The sequence below is a fragment of the Saccopteryx bilineata genome, chromosome 9 (assembly GCF_036850765.1).
Source record: "Saccopteryx bilineata isolate mSacBil1 chromosome 9, mSacBil1_pri_phased_curated, whole genome shotgun sequence".
NCBI classification, from domain to species: Eukaryota; Metazoa; Chordata; class Mammalia; order Chiroptera; family Emballonuridae; genus Saccopteryx; species Saccopteryx bilineata.
Window position 1 is genome coordinate 44,408,892 of NC_089498.1, and position 17,914 is coordinate 44,426,805.

Consider the following 17,914-nt stretch of genomic DNA (forward strand, 5'->3'; position numbering starts at 1 on the left):
ACCCTAATTGGCCCCCAAAGAATCAAAATTATCACTTAAACACCAGGGTGTCTTCTGGGTCCTACAGCCTGGATTTTTGGGGGGAAGGTTTGGGCCAGGGATCCTTGGGAGGACAAAAGGCATATTTATTCATTCTAGATCTTGATAGAAAATATAAGTTTAAGCTTATGTTAAAAATGTAAGGGTACTTTCTAGAAGAATTAAAATAAAGTGAAAAGCTCCCAGGCCATTAAAGGACAGAGCATTAGCAGGGGGTAGGGGGAATATAACAAAGCATGATAAAAGAAACAAAATAAACATAAAATTATATGGCAGGAATAATTCCACGTCAGTAATCACAATAAATGTGAGCAGTTTAACTTCCCTTATTAACAAAGATTCATAGTCGGGGTAGAAATCTTACCCTAAGCTCCTGTTGGGCAGCTCAGGTTCATACCATTGGCCAAACCCAGAGTGACAGATTGGTTTCAAGTCAGATGACAACTTAGTGACAGCTGCTTGAAGCATTGTGCTGAGAAGTACTCGGGCTACCTTTGAGCTCCGTGAGAAGGAATGCTGTGGTCAATGATGGCTCTAAGTTCAACAGAATGGCATGTCATGGGTGTGAAATAGAAAAGGCAACATAACACAGGAGTCAAGAACACAGGTATAAGAGTTTGAAGGTCTGGCTTCAAGTCCTGGTACTGCCACTTACCAGCTGTGGAACCTTGAGCCAATTTATTTAACTGCTCTTTGACTCATTTTCCCCCATCTGAAAATGGCAATGATAATCATCGTACATCATGTGAAAGTTTTAAGGACTGGGTGACATCGTTTGTTGCCCAGATAAACTTGCTTGACTTGGTGGGCCATGGCCACTGTGTCTGCTGGCTGTCTTCACCTTTCTGGGCCTCTGCATTCTCTGATTAAGATTGGGTTGGATAGGTAAAGCCCTGCTCTCAGCTTCCCTCACTCCCAAATCCATGTCCGGGGTTAGCATTTAGATTTCCCAATGGGATGTGAGGTCCATGAACCAGGGCTTCTGCTTTGCTCACTTGTTTATCTCATTTGCATAGATCAGGGCTGGCAGATAGTAGCTGTTCAATCAATACTGATTAATTGGTTAGTTGAATGAGTTTATTGAACCAGCTGCCTCTGTGCTAATCATTTTACATGCATTATCTCACAATCTTCCACCAGCCCCATGGAGTGTAAGTGCTGTTCTTATCTCCACTTGACAGATGAGGAAATTGAGGCTCAGGGAGGCATAGATACTTCATAAGATCATACAGCCAGTAGGTGGCAGACAGGAATCTAAATCCAAGTTTTCTGACTCCAAAACTGAATTGTGCCCAAACTAAAGACTGGGAGCCTACTTACTCACCGTAGCCATTTGGTTACCTATAACTTCTAAAACTTAACACGTCCAAGAGCAAACTCCTGGCTTTCCACCCCCTAACTGCCAGAGTTTTTCTGTGTCAGTAAAGGACAAGGCTGGCACTCCATTCATTGAAGTCAGAAGCCTTGGCATCAGCCTCACTCCTCGCTTTTTCTCACACCTACATCCAATCTGTCAGCTTCACGTCCAGTAGGCAAACTCCAGCTACGTGTACCCTTCCACAGCCTCCACACTGCCTCCCTTGGACTGTCCCGTAGCCTCCTCGCTGGTCTCCCTTGCCTCCACCCTTGTTGCCCTGTGGCCACTTCTCAGCATGGTATTCAGAGGGATCTGATCACATCACTGTTCTGTTCAAAACCCGCAACTCACTCAGGGGTCTCAAACTCGCGGCCCGCCCACCAATTTTGTGCGGCTCGCAGACTAATCAAACTTCGTGGATTAGTCTGTGGGCCAGTCTGCGGGCTGCACAAAATTGGTGGGCGGGCCGCCCGCGGGCCCGAGTTTGAGACCCCTGCATATAGATAAAGCCGAAGTCCTTATGGTGGCTTGTGAGGTCCTGCACAATCTGGATCCCTGTCAACCTCTCTGACCTCATCTCCCCATCACTCTATCTGCTCCAGGCACACAGATTTTTGCTGTTTCCCCATAGTGCTAGGCAGGCATCCAGCCTCAGGGCCTTTGTACTGCCTCTGCCCTCTCACTGGACTGCCTTTTTTAATCTGGGTATGGCTCAATTCCTTCCCCTCCTTATAGGCCTTTAGTCAAATATCACCTTGTCAGTGAGGCCTCATGATCTAAAATTGTAAACCCCTCTACCCACTGTCCTTGCTGTAATTTTCCCCATAACTTATCACCATCTGAAGTGTACTTATGTATATGTGTGCCACTGTGTCCTCAGCACCTAGACCAACATCTGGTATACAGAAGACACTCAATGAATTTGTACTGAATGCATGCATGTGTGCCTCCCTGTAGTAACAGCATACAGATATTTATGGAAAGCTGACTACATCAGACCCTGCTCAGCTCTTTGCACAACTTTGCATTTCTCCCTCAAAAAAGCCAAATGAGGGAGATAGCGTTATCATTCCCACTTCACAGATAAGATGAGGAAACTGAGACCCAGAGAAGTAAAGCGGCTTGCCCAGGACCCAGAGTGAGTCAAGCGCTAGGTTCTTAAACATAAGGGTGTTGTTCTTCTTCCCCAAATCCTGATAGCAGCTCACAATTCTTGAACGGTGACTGTGCCAGCGCTTCCAGATTATGCATTTTACCACATCCTCTCTTTGCCACTTTATTCCACACCCACCCCCAGGCCTGCTGTGGGTGTGGAGCTTCTAGAGCACATTTCCACAGCCCCCTCACAATCTCAATGCCCCACAGGTCACTGAGAAACAGGTGGCCAAGAAGTGATGGCCAAGCCATCTTCTGGGAAGGGCAGGCCCATTTTAAGCGACTCATGATAACGAGTCTCCCTTCTTTGTGAAGTCCTTCAGTGTGAGCAGTCCACGCCCTCCCCAGCAGAGCTGGCCTTCAGACATCTTCTTTTGTTAAGTCAACAAGTTCTATTAGGTGCCTGGCCCTGGGTGCTGGGACATAGCATTGACTGTGACCTGGCCCTGGGTGCTGGGACACAGCATTGACTGTGACCTGGCCCTGGGTGCTGGGACATAGCATTGACTGTGACCTGGCCCTGGGTGCTGGGACACAGCATTGACTGTGACCTGGCCCTGGGTGCTGGGACACAGCATTGACTGTGACCTGGCCCTGGGTGCTGGGACACAGCATTGACTGTGACCTGGCCCTGGGTGCTGGGACACAGCATTGACTGTGACCTGGCCCTGGGTGCTGGGACACAGCATTGACTGTGACCTGGCCCTGGGTGCTGGGACACAGCATTGACTGTGACCTGGCCCTGGGTGCTGGGACACAGCATTGACTGTGAAGGGCCCATGCCTGCCCTCCCAGGGTTCCCATCTGAGGCCGATATTGAGCAGCAGTGCCAGGAGGTTAAAGTGGGTAGTGTTGAGGGTGCTGGGGAACCTATCACGGGACCGTCTCAAACCTACAGGGTGGGTGCAGCCCCCAGACATACTCAATTAGGTATCAAAGTTTAACATTCAAAGGCTTTCATATGAATCTAGCTCTCTGGCTTCTCTTAAAAAACTGGGCCTGCGTTTACACAGGGCAGACAGTGGTCAGTTGAAGCACTGCCTTGTGCAAACGCAAGTGGTGGTGCCCCCTTTAGATGGGACAGAAGCACACCATTTGGCCACGGTTCCACCAACCTTCATTTCACATACATTACGCACCAGTTACCCCACCTTATGAGCTGGGGTAGGGGCACCTTCATGAGGAAATGGCTTTTATACTGAAACTAGAGCAAAAAGTAAGAATCATCCTGGTAAAGAATAGGGAGCAAAGGAACAAAAGAGAGATAATGGGAGTGGGAACAGCAGGGAATACAGCAGAGTGGCTTAAAGCTGGAGCTCCAGAGTCGGACCTTGGGGAACTGACATCACCTCAGTCTTCGCACCGATAAAATAAGCAAATTATTTATCCCTACCTCATACGTGAGATACTAGCGAAATTGGGCATATAAAGGGCTTACCCAGTGCCTGGCAAACAAAGATCAGTCCCCAGAAAAATGAGTTTCAGAGAATGCCTAGGGCAGTGTGGCTGCAATGACATGGTGGAGGATTCTTCAGACTGGTCTGTGTGTGTGGTCTCGTGAGCTGTTCCTTCTGCTACGGGCCACCTTGAACCTCATAGCTTCAGGAGTGGATCTCTCCTGGAGGCGGTGCTTCCTTTGGTTTGTTACAAAAGCAAAGAGCATAGACAGCAGAACCGTGAGAGAGTTGCCCTACCAGCTCCTGTCCAAAATGATCTAAAGCAGCTGTGGTGGATAGTTGCAGACTGAGCTGCTAGTAGCTGAAATGAGGTGGGAGTTCATTACTCTTGTGGTTAGCACTCAGGCTGGTCAAGGCTGGCAGCGACAGCTCAGGGACTCACATCCCTTCCATCTCATGGTTCCTCCTTTTCCTTAAGTGTCATGCTTTCTGCGTGGTCACAGTGGAGTCACTCCATATCCACAGAGAAAGTGTGAGTGTAGAGGGCAAACATTTTTATTTTTAAGAACACAAGTAGAGGGTCTGACCAGGCAATGGTGCAGTGGATAGATTGTCAGACTGGGACACAGAGGACCCAGGTTCAAAACCCCAAGGTCACTGACTTGAGCACTGGCTCATCCGGCTTGAGTGCATGATTGCTGACTTGAGCCCAAAGTTCGTTGGCTTGAAGCCCAAAGTTACTGGCTTGAGCAAGGGGTCACTCGTTCTGCTGGAGCCCCTCAGTCAAGGCTCATATGAGACAGCAATCAATGAACAACTAAGGAGACGCAACAAAGAACTGATGCTTCTCATCTATCTCCCTTCCTGTCTGTCCCTCTCTCTGTCTCTCTTCACAAAAACCAAAAAACACACAAGTAAAAGTTCCATCACTTCTACTCATATCCTGTTGGCCAAAATGAAGTCATGTGTCCATATCCAGCTGTGGGGAAAGCTGAGAAATGTGGTCCCCAAGTAGGTGGCTCTGTACCCATCAAAATTCTGATTTGCAGTGTTGGGGGTCTTATTACTGACGGGGAGAATGGAATCTGAAGTCAGTTAGCAATACTGCTGTGGCGGTGTCTGAGCTGTCCAGGCCTCGGCCCAAGGTTGGGCTCTCCCCAGGACTTGCAGGGCTGATGTAGCCTAATTGGTCATGGGCACAGACACGGACATGCAAACTTGCCTCTGGGACCCACAGCCAAATTCTTTAGACACAAGAGTGACTGCTTCGAAGGAAAAAATTTCGACTCCGAAAGCAGAATTAATAGGCTAAGGTAAATCCAATCATACTTTCTCTTTTGTGGCACTATACAATTTTTAAATCAGTTTGATTATGGAAAATTCCAAACATCCACAGAAGCCTCATCACCAGCTTCCACAGTCATCAGCCATGGCCAACCTTGTGTCTTCTTTCCTTCCTTTACCTTCCCTTTGATAATTTTGAAACAAATCACAGACATCCTGTCATTTCATCTGTAAACATTTTACTATTTATCTCTAAAACATACAAACCCTTACCTGACCAGGTGGTAGCGCAGTGAATAGAGCGTTGGCCTGGGACACTGAGGACCCAGGTTTGAAACCCCGAGGTCACCAGCTTGAGTGTGGGATCATAGACATGAGCAAGGGGTCACTGGCTCAGCTGGAACCCCCCAGTCAAAGCATGTATAACAATTAAGGTGCCACAACAAAGAATTGATGTTTCTCATCTCTCTCTCTTCCTGTCTCTCTCTCGCTTTAAAAAAAAAAAAAAATTCCTTACAAAGTTATTGTTATCATATATGTAGAGAGAGAACTAACAATAATTTCTTATTGTAGCGTGACCAGGCAGTGGCGCAGTGGATAGAGTGTCTGTCGGATTGGGATGCAGAGGACCCAGGTTCGAGACCTGTAGGTCGCCAGCTTGAGCGCAAGTTCATTTAGTTTGAGCAAAGCTCACCAGCTTGGACCCAAGGTCGCTGGCTCGGGCAGGGGGTTTCTCGGTCTGCTGTAGCCCCATGGTCCGCGGGGCACATATGAGAAAGCAATCAATGAACAATTAAGGTTTCGCAACGAAAAACTAATGATTGATGCTTCTCATCTCTCTCTGTTCCTGTCTGTCCCTATCTATCCCTCTCTCTCTGTCTCTGTAAAAATAATAATAATAATAATAATAATTTCTTATTGTATAAACAAGTTGGGTTGTGAAATCAATCATGGGGTCTCAATAGGAAAGACTAGAAAGTATTAAGAGTACCTCCGAGCGAGTAAGGATAAATGTTCTCCTACTTTCCGAATTCCCACTGCCCGAATCAGGAACCGAACAGTGTGGTTACATTTTCAGGTAAGTCCTTTCCCATCCAGACTCATTTCTTGCTTCCCACAGTTATAAGTGTGATCAATTTGGATTCCAAGATTTTTTTTGTGTATAGATGTGTGTGTACCCCTGTGAATGCGTAGTGTGGCTTGTGGCATACAATTCTTTTTCACTGTGAGTAGTAGTCAGAAAAGTGTAAAAGCCATTGCTCTAAAACAGGCACGTAAATAGCATAATTTCTAGTCATGGGTTGACTTCTCACAGGAAATTTGAACCATCACACGTTCTCTTTCCTAAATGCAGTTTTAGGCAAGGGCAGACAAATCTTAATGGAGCTTACTTAATAACCATAGCTTACTATGTTCATCTTTTTATCCCAAGAAGAGGATGGAAAACCTGAGGCCATACTGCAACACTGGGGGTTCTGTTTGGTGGATCCTTACATCTGTGGTAATACACTATCATGGTGAAAATCTCACACAGATGAAGCCAGGAGTAAATTGGAGGCAAGGCCCCGTATGGTCTGGTCAGCTTCAGGTTGGGAAACAATCTGAAGAGGAGATTGGAGAGGAGTTTGTGCCTCGAAGGTTGAGGTCATGAAGTAAAGTATATGGCATGATCCCCACAACCTAGATAAGATCCTAGGATCTCTGGTTTGTTACTTCTCCAACTTACTTTGGTTAGAGTCATTGTATCAGCCAGGACTCAATATTCCTGGTTTAAAACAACAAAGGTTTATCTTTTGCCTCTAGATTCAGCTGGGGTGTCTGCTCTACATTGTTCTATCTGGGACCCTAGCTGATCAATCAGCCTCTATCTGAAGTAATCCTGGTGACAGTGGCAGAGGGGGAAGGCCAGCAGAGGGCCTTGCACTGACAATTAAATGCCCCAGTCCAGATGACACGCCAGTTCCCTTCACAACTCGTTGGCCAGGAAAGTACCTGAGCCCACTGACCACAGGGGGACAAGAAGTACCATTTTGCCATACTGGGGAAGGAAGGGAGGCAGGGCCATTTGGAGAACACAGCTTGGCTAGTGACTGCTGCTTCTCCATAAGGTAATAAGCCACAAACTTGCATATCCATGTTTCCTCTCCAGAAGTCAAAAGAGTCTGGGCTGGGACTGGGTGAGTGTGATCTTGGCATCACCTGGGAGGAAAGATGAGGATCAGCTGGGTCTTTGGGCTCAAAGTGGGAAATCTGACCAGGATTCTTTCACAAGAGCTGACCCCAAACAGGGTCTGAGGCTAGATCCCACCCATTGCCGGCAGGTGATGACCAATGGCTGGGAGACGGTGGACATGACCCTGCGGCGGAATGGGCTCGGGCAGCTGGGCTTCCACGTGAAGTACGATGGGACTGTGGCCGAGGTGGAAGACTACGGGTTCGCCTGGCAGGCCGGTCTCCGGCAAGGTAGCCGACTGGTAGAGATCTGCAAGGTGGCTGTGGTCACACTGACCCACGACCAGATGATTGACCTGCTGCGCACCTCTGTCACCGTCAAGGTTGTTATCATCCCGCCTTTCGACGATGGCACGCCCCGGAGGTAAGAGTGCTCACCCTGCAAGGCAGAAAGGGGTTGGGGGTTGGTAGCTCCCAGAGTGCTGGCTTGAGGCCTCCCCAGGGCTGTCACTTGCAGCCCTTTCTCATCTGGAAGAGTGATAATGGCGATGGAGTAGGACTTAGCATCTGTCAAACACATACTGCATGCCAGTTATAGTTGAAACACTCCGTGTGCGTATTATCCCGTTTCATCTCCACAACAGCCCCATGAGGTGGGCATTCTCAGCAGTTCCATTTTCTAGATGATGCACATAGTGTTAAAAGTAACATGCTCCAGGGCACACCACTTCATTGATTTATTCCACATATTTATTGAGACCCCACTATGTTTAAGCTCCAATCAAGTGCTTGGGATAGAGCAGTGAACAAAATAACAGTGCCTGTTCCCTCGGTGTTTGTGTCCTAAAGGGAAGGGCAGGCAATAGTTACATAGACCAGAATATAGGATCGGGCAGCAATAAGATCTAAGGAAGGGCTAGGTGGGGTAAATAAAGGGTCTGCAGCATGGCAGGAGAGCTGTGAACAGTGGTCAGGTAAGGCTTCTGGGTGGAGGTGGCCAGCTGGTTTTCTGAGCCAGCTGGTCCCAGACGGGCTAGCCAGGACAGTCTCTGAAGTGCAGTTGTGTGGGGCGTGTTCCTGCGGACAGGGAGGCTGGTATGACTGGAGCAGTGAGCAAGTATGAGAGGTGGAAGACGGGGGACGGGGGCAAATTGAGGGAGGGAGGCTTTCTAGACATGGTGACCAGTTTGGTATTACTCAGTATGAAGTTAGTGTAGGGTTTTCATTTATTTTTTAATTGAACATTTCAAATATATTAAAAGTATACTGAGCCTACTATTTCAATATTTATCAATATATGGCCAGTTTTCTGTGTGTGTGTGTGGTTTTTTTTTATCTCCAACTTCCCCACCTTGGACTATTTGAAGCAATCCCAATTCTTGGATTATGTTCCTATCCAATCAGGACCTTTAAAAAATTACTACTATGCTTAAAAATTTTAACAGTAAGTCAATATCAGTTATACAATCTGCCTTTTACTTTCATATCAGAAAGATACTTTTTAAAAACAGTTGTTTTGATAATCAGATTTCTCCTATTGCATTTGGCTGATGTCTCTTCACGCTCTTTCAATCTGTGAGTTTTCCTCCCTCTTATTATTTTTTTTCCACTCAGTTTCTTTGGGGAGGAAACCAGGCCACTGTTCCGGGAGTTTCCCACTTCCTGGGCTTAGCTGTTCTGTCCCCCTGGTGTTCTTCAACCTAGCGTGTTCACAGCGTGTGTGCTTCTGATAAACTAGAGTTCAGTACTGACAAGATTCTGGTTATTTCTTTTGGTAGCAACACTCCCAGCTATGTGTCCATCTCAAGGCACCATGTGTCCGGTGGTCCCTCTGTGAGTGACACTGAGGGCAGTCAGAGGACTCAGGTGGTAGCAGCCTGACCTGTCATTGTGCATTTCCCCTCAGCTTTCAGTAGCCATTGTGATCATTACCTAGATTCATTATTTCAGTATAGCTGTGATATGCTCAATGCTGTGATTTCTACTTCATTTATTGGCTGTAATTCTTCTAAAAAGAACTTGCCTTCGGTAATTGTATGGTTATTTTGAGATATACCTTATATAGCAAAGGCAGGATAAATTTAATTTTTAGAATAATGAGTTGGTGCCCTGACACCCTCAGAAGTGATCAGAGACAAGTAGGGAGAATCATTACATTCAGAGTCCTGGAAATGCTGCACAGAAGACAATTGAGGCCTTGACCCTCAGAGCTAATGAATGGATTAGGAGACAGACAATAAACAAATAAGATGATTTCATACATCAAAATGGGGAGGCAGCTGAATGTGGTGAGAAGGTGGGCTCTGCAGTGAGCTTGCATAGGTTTGAATCCCAGCTCCTCCCCTTATTAGCTGTAACCCTTGGCAAGTTGCCTCAGTTTCTTCATTTGTAAAATGGGGATGCTAATAGATCCTTTCCCCAAACGATGGCTGCAGGGTTGCAGGAGGTACAGTAATTGGCCAGTGGGGGCACTCTAGAGACACTAGCTGTGATATATGGGTGTGAAGAAATGAAGGGCATGACCTAGTGGCTAGCCCTAGCTGGATAGTTCGGTTGGTTAGAGCATCATCTCAAAGCACAGGTTGCCAGTTCAATCCCCAGTCAAGGCACATACAAGAGCACATCAATGTTCCTGTGTGTGTCTCTCAAATAAAACAAAAATTAAAAAAAAAAGAAAGGAAAGGGAAAGGAAAGAAAGGGCATGACATGACATTGGACTAAGATGGTCAGAAAAGTGAGAAGGATCCAGAAGAAGGGCCTTGCAGGGAGGGAGTGGCCATCACAAAGTTGGGAATAAAGGCCCTCGGCTTCTGACAGATTTGGAAGAGGCTGGTGTGGCTGGAGCAGAGTAAGCCAAGACGAAGGCTTGAGATGGGGTGATATGGAATACTTATACACATGACATCCCAGGGCTAGTGTGAATCCCACTTTATAGACAAGAAAACTGAAGCCCAGAGTGGGCCAGTCACTTGATGCAAAAATGTACAGCTAATGAATGGCAGAGGAAAACTCAATCCAAATTTGCCATCTCCGTATGCTCTGCTGCCACTAAATGATGTTGAAAGCTCTCCGCATTCAAGTTCTGGTTGCTCCATCCCTACCTACGGAGTACTGTTTGCTCTGAACTTGGTGAGGGGGCAGTTATGGGCAAGCCTAAACCCCTAGGGTTTGGCCCACACCTGTGCCCTGGTCCCTCAGCCTTGGGACTCCAGTCAGGCCCCTGGCACCCCCTTCTCCCTCTTCTGGGGCCTCCTCTGTCTCTGCGCAGAGCCAAAACCCAGCCACACGCCCTCTGAGCTCTGCACGAACAAGTCAGGCCAAGGCCACCCCACGGGCAGGCTCCCCAGAGACCCCCTCTTTTCTCTCTATACACATGCCCAGCCCCACACATATGCACATGGTAAGCCAGCCTACCTGTCAGATGAAATCTCCAAATCCAGAGAGTATGAGAGGCCCGGAAAGCACCCCACACCTGCAGTAAGGCTCAGCTGAAGCAAAAATAAAAATCTGCAGCCTCCTTCCTCTGGCTTTGGGGAAACAGGCCAGGGAGGGGGTGATCAGACGGATGAGTTCTGCTCTTTGCCCTATTAGGAGAAAAACTGTCATCCTGCTCCTTTTACAAGGTGGCTCTGAACAGGATCTCCTCCTCACAGGGTCAGGTGTGGGTGAGGACTTGTGTGGGTTTTGTTCTTCAAATGCAGGGATGTCAGACTGGCCTCATTTGAAGAGCTGATAACCCACCTCTGGGGTCCTTTCAGCCTCTTGAGGCAACCCTGGTCTCTGAGTGGAAAATCTCAGGGATGGGCAGAGATGCTTTACAGGGCATGTGTCCAGATCCTATGCTCTTGGGACACTGGGTAGAGTACAGGGGGTCATCCTCTCATACCTAGGCCATAAGGCTGGGGTTCTCAGGTGAGCCCTGTACTGCTGGACCACAGCTGGGGTGGGCCAGGTAGCCAAGAGACATCCTAGAGTCCCTGATGAAATGTGTCATTTTGACTTTGTGTGCTTGCACAGGCTCAGGAGGGATGTTCTTACTTCATGTCTCCTGCTTTGCTGCCTAATGGGGAAAATGATCTGTGAGGCTTTTGTTCCCTTTAGTTGGATTCCAGACCTCAGGTGGGGTGGGGAGTTTTCCCTGAGAAGGGAAATTGAAACTGCACAAGTGAATAGGAGAGATAAGAAAGGAGTCCCATGGGTCCTGGCCAGATGGCTCAGTGGATAGAGCTCAGCTCAGGGTGCAGATGTCCTTAGTTCAATCTCTGGTCAGGGCACACATGAGAAGTGACCATCTGCTTCTTTTCCTCTCCTTCTCCCCTGCTCTCTCCCTTCCCCTCTCGCAGCCAGTAGCTCTGTTGGTGCAAGCCTTGGCCTCAGGCACTGGGGACAACTCTGTTGGTCCAAGCATCAGCCCCAGACAAGGGTGGCTGGGTGGATCCCGGTCAGAGCACATGCAGGATAAATTGGTCTCTTTTCTCTCCTCTCACTTTAAAAAAAAAGGATAGAGCCTGACCAGACGGTAGTGCATTGAATAGAGCATTGACCTGGGTTGCTGAGGACCCAAGTTCGGAAATCTGAGGTCTTTGGTTTGAGCACAGGCTCACCAGCTTTAGCACGGCTCACCAGCTTGAGCGTATTGTCACTGGCTTGAGCATGGGATCATAGACATGACCCCATAGTCACTGGCTTGAAGCCCAAGGTTGTTGGCTTGAGCAAGGGGTCACTAGCTCAGCTGTAGCCCCCCAGTTAAAGCACATATGAGAAAGCGATCAATGAACAACTATGGTGCTGCAACTACAAGTTGATGTGTCTCATCTCTCTCCCTTCCTGTCTGTCCCTCTCTCTATCTCGCTTTAAAAAAAAAAAAGGCCCTGGCCGGTTGGCTCAGTGGTAGAGTGTCGGCCTGGCGTGCAGGAGTGCCGGGTTCGATTCCCGGCCAGGGCATACAGGAGAAGCACCCATCTGCTTCTCCACCCCTCCCCCTCTCCTTCCTGTCTGTCTGTTTCTTCCCCTCCCGCAGCCAAGGCTCCACTGGAGCAAAGTTTGCCTGGGCACTGAGGATGACTCTGTGGCCTCTGCCTCAGGCGCTAGATTGGCTCAGATTACGGCAGAGCGATGCCCCAAGATGGGCAGAGCATCGCTCCCTGGTGGGCATGTGGGGTAGATCCTGGTCAGGCGCATGTGGGAGTCTGTCTGACTGCCTCCCCGTTTCCAGCTTCAGAAAAATACAAATAATAATAATAATAATATTAATAAAGTTTAAAAAAAAGGAAGGAATCCCATGGCCCCCAGAAACTAGCTGTTGGTAGTCAAGGCCAAGGAGGTAGTGAGGACAGGTGGCTGAGAGGTTGGGGAGGGACATTTAGTACAGTGTTGTTGTTCAAGCAAAAGACTAAAAGCAGCCTAATTTTTCAACCTTAAGGATCTGGCTGCATAAATTTCAGGTTTTTCATGTGGTAGAATAGTAACTGATTGTTTAAACGGAGGTGAATCTGTTAGAATGCCAAGAGGACCTGGTTAGAAATATTGATAATTGGGGTGGGGGTGCTATCCAGAGTTAATATGCTGTTCTTTTGATTTCCATTTTAAATACTTGTGTACCTACATGGGGTTCTCTCCGAAAGAGTAGGTAAGAGATGGAAGCGGGTGCTTTCCAGTGGGTCAAACTGGAAGACAAAGGAGGGGATAGGAATGCCCTTTTATAACACTTTAATCTTTAAAAACAGTTCAGAACCTTAATCCCAGAAGTGGGCTTCTGAAAATTTTTTATTCCTAGCAGCTTGGTAAAATGCAGATTCCTAGGCCCCACTTCTAGGAGGATTCTGCTTCAGATGAGCTGAGGTGGGGTATAGGAATATGTATTCCTCTACTCAGTTCTCGGGGAGATTTAGATGCTGGTGATTCTCGGGTAGCTAGGGAGGAATTTGTTCCAGAGTCCTGGGTGGGTATGGTGGGACTTCAGAAGGTGGGAGAGAAACTGCATCCTGAGCACGTGGGAAGAGCAGGGAGACTCTCCACAGAGTGAAAGCTGACCAATCAGAAACTGCCAAAAAGAAATGCCTGTTTATTAAGCTCTTGGCCTGCAGCTTTTTACTAATGCTCATAGTGTTCTTTGAAGGAAATCCCTCACTCAAGGCCAAGGAGGCCATCAGTGGCAGAGCTGGGATCTGAGAGAGCCCAGGTTTCCCTCTTTGAGATCATGGCCAGGGGCTCCTGGCCAAAGGTAAACTTGTTAGTAACTGGGACGGGGGAGGGGAGATGACCCAAGAAATTACCTACTGGCTTCTAAACCACCGCACAGCGAGCCAGTGTGCATGGTGGTTAACCTTGTGGGCTTTGGAGTCAACTGTCTATATTTAAACCACCTCTTACTTTCTTTGTGACCTTGGACAGGTTACTTAACTTCTCTGTGCCTCAGTGGACTGGGTACCAGCAACAGAACCAACTCAAACATGATAAAGCAGAAGGGCCTGTACTGGCCTATGTACTTAACAAGACTAAGAGATGGTTGAGACTCAGGCGTGGCTCTATGCAAGGACTCAGACATCCTCATCGGGAATATCTTGTCACCTGTCAGCTTTAATACATTGCTTTCATTCTCAAGCTGTCTCTTATTTCGTGGGGACAAAGATGGCCCACTCTCACAGCTCCAGCTTTTGGTCTCCCCAGCTCAGCAGCCTCAGAGAGACAGATCTTTCCTCCAGTGGTTCCCAAAACAGCTTCAGAGTTGAAGATGTTCACTGTGTCTGATTGGCTCCACTTTAGGGCACATGACAGCCCTGGGCCGGTCATGTCCAGGAGGAGAGTAGTTTCTGACTGTCCAGGCCTAGGTCACATGCTCATACCTGGAGCCAAGCAGTGGGGTGAGCCCCTCCCAGAGCACACAGACCTATTCCCAGGAGCCAGGGCGTGGAAGCTGGGCAGGCAGGAGAGCAGGTGCGCACTGTCTGGGGCCGTGATGTTGCCCTCCTCCACTTCCGCCCAGCCTGGCATATCTACAAGCTCTTGGACATTTGTGTTCTTGTCATACCTCACCTCCTACCAGTCCCAAGACACTGCCAGAGAAGCTGCTAAGTGTGTCTGGCCCAGGTACCAGAGCACACCTTCAGGTCACCTTTTGATTATTTCTCAGCAACCATGTCCTGGGCTCATAGCTTCCCGTCCACTAAGTCCACCAAATCTTTTGCCTGGTGACCCTGAAAGTTCCCTGGACTCTAGGGAACACAGGAGAATCACAGAGAGCAGGCTTAATGGTGGCATCAGAGCTTCCAGGCCAAGTACTCTGAGCTGAGCTCCCACAGCTACTGGGAGGTGAATTTCATGAGCACAGCCCTCTCCCCAGGCTCAGGGCCCCCTCCCTACCGCCCTGCAGCCGCAGTGGAGGATGCCAGCCCAGCCTGCAGATCTGCCGCTGGAGCCAGGAACTCTATGCTGCCAGGTCTGGAGGAAGTCACAGGCCATTCTGCATCTATTTCAAGGTCCTGGGTTTCGTGGCGCTATTTTTTTTTAACCGCTGTGCAAAGTAGGCCACCTGCTCCAAAGCAGGTCCAGCCATCTTTGAGCTTCTCCGGAACAAGACAGATACTAACTACCCTTTGATCCTAAGGGCATCTGCCTTTCTGGCCCCAAGTGCTGCTAAGGGGGGCCAAGCTAGTCCATGGAGGGTGCTGGCTGACTTGAAGCTTGCGTCAGGGAGAAGGGAGAGGACGGGAAACGAATGGAGCGGGAGAAGAGGGGAGAGAGATCAAGTCAAGCAGCCAGGCAGAGGGAACCCCTCTGTTATGCCGTGGACTGGTTGAGGACTCAGAGCTGGTAAGTTTCAGACCAATTTAAAGGGTATGTACTCAGCTTCTAAAAAGGCCATCACAGTTCAGATTCGGCCAGGAAAACCACTGAGTGTTCCCAAGCAGCAGGTCTCTCCCAGGTAGCAGGCACATGTGCAGATGGGCCGGGGCCTCTCTCAGTAACAACGTTTCTCTTCCTAGGGGGTGGCCAGAGACTTATGACATGAATACCTCGGAACCCAAGCCTGAGCTGGACAGCATGCCCCCTGGGGGCCGGCCCCCCTACCGCAGCAATGCGCCCTGGCAGTGGAGCGGGCCAGCCTCCCACAACTCTCTCCCAGCCCCCAAATGGGCCGTTCCAGCCCCCCCTGGCCATGCCCAGTCCCTGAGCCGGCCCCCAAAGCAGACGGCCATGGTCCCCTTTCGGGAGTCCCAGCCCCTGCACAGCAAGAGGTAAGTGGGGCGTCACTCGGGGGGCATCACTCTCAGCCCCCACTGCTCCCCTGTCCTCTTCTCTCTCCTTCCCTTCTTTTCCAGTCTCTTCCCAGTCTTCTTTCCTTGTCCTTCCCTTCTACCATGCTTCCCTCCCTTCTCAACTTTTATTCTGAGCCTGTCACGTGAGGGCCTGGTGCTGGGAGCTCAGCATCTGAGATGGAAATGCACCATACCGTGTATGGTTAAAACTATGTATTTTTTAAAAGGTCAAGGGACAGATAAGCACAAACATGATGACTTCTTAGGAGAGACAGGGAAGTGGGAAGGGGAGAAGCCCACAGGTGTGTGGCCATTGCAGCCATTATAGTTCTTGGGTTGTGGGTAGCTTCAAAGAGTCTGTTATAATAATATATACTTTTCAGATAAATTCTTTTAAATAATAGCTTATATTAAAAGATTTAAAAAAAAAAGCTTCCAAGAAATTAAGGAGTCTAACCTGCAGAGGAGCATCTTGTCCCAAGAGTGGGCAAGAAATACCTTCTGCTTTGGGTAACCTCTGTCACGGCCGCAGAGGCTAAGTGTTGGGACATTAAAGTGGGAATGGGGGGACCCTTTGGTCAGCAGCCCTCTCTCTGTCTCCATAAGGGGATAACAGATAAAGTAGATGGGGTTGTGGCTGGGCCTGAGTGAAAGGTCTGTCTGTCCCTCCTCTGTGAGGGAAATACCCTCTTTCCTCCTCCCCACCTTTTTCCTCTCCCCACCTACCATCCTCCCCCCTCCCTCCCCCTTCCTTCCTCCTCCCCACCTCCTTCCTCCCTCCTGTCTCTGTTTCAGGCCTGTTAGCTTCCCAGAAACCCCTTACACAGCATCACCAGCAGGAGCCGACAAAGCACCTCCTTATCGACAACCTTCCGGGAGCTTCTCCACCCCTGGCTCGACCACCTATGCAAGATACAAGCCATCCCCAGAAAGGTCAGAATCTCTTCACTGTTTCCCAAATAAGGGATCTGGTAAAAGCTGGAGATCCTTCTTTCTTTCCCAGGAAATGCACATACCTCAGAAGTTTATCGTTGTTTTATGGGGTTTCTGGCGTCCTGGAGGTCCTCAGAGGGCCCCTAGGAGGATTGGCTCTGTCTGTTAGGATTTAGAGCCAGGCTAGCCCTAACAGGACTTGTGTTGGCTTATCTTGCAACAGAATTTTCGTTGCCACTTTCTAGACACCTGTATAACTTATTTGAGCAAGACCATTCACCTTCCAACATAACCACTTATCTACCTCTCCAGCCCCACTCCCCAAGAGCAGGCCACCTGAAAGGACTGAAGCCTGAGAGGCTATGAAAACTGGGTAATGCAGGTGGCCAGTTTTCATAGCCTCTCAGGCTTTAGTCCTTTCCCTTTGGCTACCCGCCTAATCTAGCAGCCTGTGGGCTCTTCCCAACTCCTCCATTGCTCTCCAGTGCCCTCAGGATAAGTCCAAGCTCTCCAGCATGCTCTCCAGCACCCTCAGGATAAGTCCAGCATGCTCTCCAGTGCCCTCAGGACAAGTCCAAGTTCTCCAGCATGCTCTCCAGTGCCCTCAGGACAAGTCCAAGTTCTCCAGCATGCTCTCCAGCGCCCTCAGGACAAGTCCAAGTTCTCCAGCATGCTCTCCAGCGCCCTCAGGACAAGTCCAAGTTCTCCAGCATGCTCTCCAGCGCCCTCAGGATAAGTCCAAGTTCTCCAGCATGCTCTCCAGCGCCCTCAGGATAAGTCCAAGTTCTCCAGCATGCTCTCCAGCGCCCTCAGGACAAGTCCAAGTTCTCCAGCATGCTCTCCAGCGCCCTCAGGACAAGTCCAAGTTCTCCAGCATGCTCTCCAGCGCCCTCAGGACAAGTCCAAGTTCTCCAGCATGCTCTCCAGTGCCCTCAGGATAAGTCCAAGTTCTCCAGCATGCTCTCCAGCACCCTCAGGATAAGTCCAAGCTCTCCAGCATGCTCTCCAGCGCCCTCAGGATAAGTCCAAGTTCTCCAGCATGCTCTCCAGCACCCTCAGGATAAGTCCAAGTTCTCCAGCATGCTCTCCAGTGCCCTCAGGATAAGTCCAGCATGCTCTCCAGCGCCCTCAGGATAAGTCCAAGTTCTCCAGCATGCTCTCCAGTGCCCTCAGGATAAGTCCAAATTCTCCAGCATGCTCTCCAGCGCCCTCAGGATAAGTCCAAGCTCTCCAGCATGCTCTCCAGCGCCCTCAGGATAAGTCCAAGTTCTCCAGCATGCTCTCCAGCGCCCTCAGGATAAGTCCATGCTCTCCAGCAT

At 49.1% G+C, this 17,914-nt stretch overlaps 1 protein-coding gene across 7 annotated transcripts in view; it reads left to right on the top strand.

The window, feature by feature from the left end:
- The window catches only part of SIPA1L3 (signal induced proliferation associated 1 like 3), a 337,072-nt gene that overhangs the window by 249,871 nt on the left and 69,287 nt on the right, over window positions 1–17,914 (top strand). For 6 of the 7 annotated variants that reach the window (XM_066242139.1, XM_066242137.1, XM_066242140.1 and 3 more), the window contains 3 exons: window positions 7,554–7,828; window positions 15,390–15,641; window positions 16,458–16,595. In XM_066242139.1, the coding sequence (XP_066098236.1) occupies window positions 7,554–7,828; window positions 15,390–15,641; window positions 16,458–16,595 (665 nt within the window). The remainder of the gene's footprint in view (window positions 1–7,553; window positions 7,829–15,389; window positions 15,642–16,457; window positions 16,596–17,914) is intronic. The other variant, XM_066242143.1, reaches the window with a different exon arrangement.